At 54.4% G+C, this 4,709-nt stretch overlaps 1 protein-coding gene across 1 annotated transcript; it reads right to left on the bottom strand.

Annotated features, from left to right (window-relative positions):
* Window positions 1-3,900: 3,900 nt before the first annotated feature.
* Window positions 3,901-4,436, bottom strand: NGA_2002920 (abc subfamily abcg; the record flags this gene model as incomplete). The annotated part of the gene is made up of 1 exon (XM_005853535.1): window positions 3,901-4,436. A coding segment is annotated over one exon (536 nt), but the record flags the coding sequence as incomplete, so codon positions are not given.
* Window positions 4,437-4,709: the final 273 nt, after the last annotated feature.

Here is a 4,709-nt window from a genome sequence, read left to right as displayed (position 1 = left end):
GAAAGCCTCGGATAGGAAGACGTTGGAAAACCAAACACTCTCACACCGGACCAGCCTCCGATTAGACGCAGCATGACGAGGGCCATACCTCCCAAGGGCCGACTGAGCATGTCTGTGGTGAAGCAGATAGAAGCGGCGACGACTGAAAGTCTTGAGGGCAGCCGACTAACCATCCATGGATTACTCAGTCCAATATCCTGCCCTCGCACCCTGTGTTTTACGTCCAAGAAGTTTGTGTCGCAGGAATTAAAGGTGAAAAATAAGCTTGACCATTCATTCGAAGCACGGTCAACTACGGCTACAAACCCCAAGTTACCCCTCGTTTGTGTCTCAATTGCGTATCTCGCCTTCCCCTTTCGCGCCGTCATGGTTTAGACGGGGAGCGCTTAGTGCAGGCCTGGAGCCACCACTCGTACGCGGTCGTGTCCCACGTGTTGGGACTGACATCCTTGCTACATGTACAGGGCATGGATAAAGGGCATTCCTGTCCTCGGGACGGCCCGGTCATGTTTTTCCTGCGCGCACGGGCCTGAACCTAGTAACTTTCTGACTGCTTGTCTTGAGGCTTCGAAGAAGCAGCAACTAGGAACAACCGGTGAATCAATCACCGGCACAGTTTGTAGGTGAACCCGGCACTGGTGATCAGTAGACGCTAACCATACTTTCACATGTATTGCATGCAACTGTATGGAAATGCCTGCACTCTGTTTCGTTGTCTCTGCTTTTCTTGGCCGGGCTGGACCACGCCGCTCGCCTAATTTCAAAATTATGATGTGTGGCTGGCACCCCTACACCATGACAAGGTACCTCAACTCGAGGAACGCCGCCCACGCTGATCCAGTCGACATCTTTCTCACACAGGTAGTACACATTTGTGCGTGACCTGTTCAGAGGAGGCGGTGGGAAGTGAGATCTTCACGACCAAACCAATATTTGCGGAAAGAAGCGGCAGCAGCAGTCCCCTGAAAACAGTCTCCTCGTCTTATCATGGTCCGTTTTCTGCACCTTATCCGCCCCGTGCTCTGCATTGTACCGGAAGTAGCAGCACCTGTCGACCGGAAGATTCCTTTCCGTGAGAAGGTGCTATGGACGGTGGTGACACTTTTCATCTTCTTGGTCTGTTGTCAAATTCCAATCTACGGGGTGCAGTCAGCGAAGTCGTCCGATCCCTTCTATTGGATGCGGGTCATTCTGGCTTCCAACAGGTAAGACAAAGGGATAAGACTCTTTCTCTGGTTTTAATTGTGGGCTCATGCTTCATTTGATCCGAGGTTGTCCCTGTCTGCCTCGAGTTCCCGGGAGAAAACTCGTGAGACCGAGTCGCTTGCTTTCCTGACCTCTTTCCCTTCGCCCTCGCAAATTTGCCCTGTCCCCGCAGGGGAACTCTTATGGAGTTGGGCATTTCGCCGATTGTCACGTCGGGTCTAGTTATGCAGCTCCTGGCAGGCTCCAGGATCATCGAGGTGAACCAGTCGCTCAAAGAAGACCGGGCTCTCTTCTCGGGGGCGCAGAAGCTCTTCGGCATCCTGATCACCATTGGCGAGGCCGTCGCCTACGTCTTTTCGGGCATGTACGGGGACTTGAATAGCTTGGGGTGGGGCAATGCCATTCTCATCATCGCGCAGCTTTTCATTGCCGGTATGATCGTCATCACGCTTGATGAACTCCTTCAGAAGGGCTACGGGTTGGGCTCTGGCATCTCCCTCTTCATCGCCACCAACATCTGCGAGAACATCATTTGGAAGGCTTTCTCGCCCACCACCATCAACACGGGTCGCGGCACGGAGTTCGAAGGCGCGATAATCGCCCTCTTCCACCTGCTCATCACCCGCAGCGACAAGATGCGGGCCCTGAAGGAGGCTTTTTACCGGCAGAACTTACCCAACGTCACGAACCTGCTCGCCACGGTCCTAGTCTTCATCATCGTCATCTACTTCCAGGGTTGGCGCGTGGACCTCCCGGTCAAGAGCCAGCGCTACCGAGGCCAGCAAGGGACGTACCCGATCAAGCTCTTCTACACATCAAACATGCCCATCATCCTCCAGACAGCGCTTGTCTCCAATCTCTACTTCCTTTCCCAGCTCTTGCACAAGCGCTTCTCGGGCAACATCCTCGTCCGCCTCCTGGGCCGCTGGCAAGAGGTGGAAGGCCAACAAGGACAGTCTGTGCCCGTGGGCGGCATCGCCTACTACATCTCCCCGCCGCACTCCATGACCGAGATCCTCAGCGACCCCTTCCACGCCGTCTTCTACCTAGCATTCATCCTCTCGTCCTGCGCGCTCTTCTCCAAGACCTGGATCGAGGTCTCAGGCTCCTCGGCCAAGGACGTGGCCAAGCAGCTCCGGGACTCCAAGATGGTCATGAAGGGACACCGAGACTCCGCCCTCGTCCACGAGCTCAACCGTTACATCCCCGTGGCTGCCGCCTTCGGAGGCATGTGCATCGGGGCGCTGACGGTCGTGGCGGACTTTCTGGGGGCCATCGGGTCAGGCACAGGCATCCTACTCGCGGTCACGATCATCTACCAGTACTACGAGATGTTCGTCTCTCAAACGGCGAACCCGGACGCAGGCTTTTAAGGGATAAATTAAGATGAAAGGAGAAGTGCTCTGCGACCGTAAGTTTCGGCGACATTTTAGGAGATTGCCCGGAAAGCGGACGGGGGAGGGACGGTGGAATAGGAAGGAAAGTAAAAGCAAAGGGGCGGAGGAGTTGAAGAGTCCCACGCTCATGACAGCGGGTTGGACATGAACTTTTGCCATCAGAGGGAGAGATAAGAAGCAGATGGTTGGACACATCAGAGGGAAGCATAGGAATCGCGGCTTGGAGAATTAAAAAGGTTTCAGCTCTAACTGCCATGCAGAGAAGAAAAGAGAGACATCTTGGAAGGTCACATTGCCTTGGCCCGCAACGTCTACCAACTTGTTTTTATTCCTCCCCTTTTTCTCGCGCTTGTACGGCCAAACCGCATTCAAGAGACTGAAGACATGGGTCATCGGTCTCCAAGCCAGCCTTTCTGGTATCATGAATGCAGCATCGGGGACGCCTCGCTTCCTCTCAAATCGTCCGTACGAACTAAACCGAGATGCGGATACTTCCTTCGCACGGCCCGACCCGACGTACATGTGACATACATTTACCTGCTTCTAAAAAGACAATCCATCAGTCACTCGTTCCCAGGCCAAAACAAACTTTCCCCCATGGCGGCTCCCTGTATGCATCCCGTCTCCAGACTTGAGAAGACAGGAGACCTGATCGTCTTCGCTTGCGTTAAGATAACCTCGCCACTTTCTGTTCTTTTCTCTGTCCTGCACAGTCGCAGTCGCCCCAGCGCCCCTGAGGCCCCGTATCGCGCATTTGTAAGATTTCACAACGTCGCCAGTTTTCTGTGTGGTTGAGCGCCTTCTTACTGTTGCCCCCGTGTTGGATGGCATCATACTCACAGTACGCTCACACACACAAAAACAGCGAAGACGCATGCCGTCAAATAATAATTCCGGAGATCAAATGTACTTTCAGCAACATGAAGTCGCAACCTGACGCTCCTATCGATCACCATTCCGGTGATAATTTCCAAAGATCCTGCGCCACAAACTGTCTGATTTACATTCATTCAAGGCTTCGTCCCACTTTTTCGGCTTCGACTCTCCCAAACCATCACCCATTTCCTTTCCTGCTCCATAGTGCACACTAGCCAAGGCGTGCCTCATCACTGAACTTTGCTAAAAAATTTCACCCGAACCCACAAGACGCCCATGGCAGCCACTCGATACAATATCGACAGCGAGACCAGGGCGATCAGGAAACCAGGGAAGTCGGAGTCCTTTATCTGTAAAAAATCAATGAGGAAAGAGCGTGCGGGCCCGTCTATGTGCCCCACTTGATTGAGCACCATGAGGGCAAAGCTGTAATTCATGACCGAGATGTCCTGGATCCATCTTAGGCTTGGAGGTACCGAGTTCCTTTCATAGAGCATCCCAGAGAAAAGGATCATGGGCGTAATGAAGAGGGGCAAGATTGATAGACCCACGACCGGGTTGGCCGAAAAAGACGATGCCAGGTAGCCAATCGATTGTGCCGCAAAATTGACGATGAAAAACAAGAGGCAATACCATCCAAAAGCCACGGCGCTCGGCGCGAGACCGACCATAAAGTAAGGCAGAATACCCATGATCATAAAGGCCAACGACGGGGGCTCACTGGCCAGCGTGCGACCGAGAAAGTATCCCAGGGGAGAGTTGACGCCCGCGTAGTACTCGCGCATGAGAATGGCGAAGTCGAAGGGGAAGTTCATGCACACGGCGATGGAGGAAGCGATCAGGAGGGTGACAAGGAGGGAGAAGAGGTAGCCGGCAGTGTTGCGGCCGTTGTCGTGGGGAATTTGTTGAAAGTAGAGGACGCCGAAGACGAGTCCGAGGGCCGTGTTCATGAGCACAGCCACCGCCAGCCCCACATACTCCCTCCGCTGAGAGAGCCACGACCGCCACAGATTCGTCCTAAAGGAGACGGCCCAGTTGGAGGCGCCCGGCCCCTGCACCCCCACCACCTCCTTGTGCCTGTTGTTCACCCCTAGGGGCGCCAGGTCGCGCGAAAGCGTCGATTTACATGCAGCCACCAATTTCCCGCTGGAGGTGGACTCCACCAGCAGAGAGCCACTTACGTTCCCTGGTGAGGCCAGTTCCTGCCCGCCCACCAGACGCAGCATGACG

Source organism: Nannochloropsis gaditana (genome assembly GCF_000240725.1).
Source record: "Nannochloropsis gaditana CCMP526 unplaced genomic scaffold scaffold843, whole genome shotgun sequence".
In the NCBI taxonomy this organism is placed as follows: Eukaryota; class Eustigmatophyceae; order Eustigmatales; family Monodopsidaceae; genus Microchloropsis; species Microchloropsis gaditana.
The sequence above is the reverse complement of the archived record's forward strand: the minus strand, read 5'-3'. Positions and strand labels throughout refer to the sequence as shown.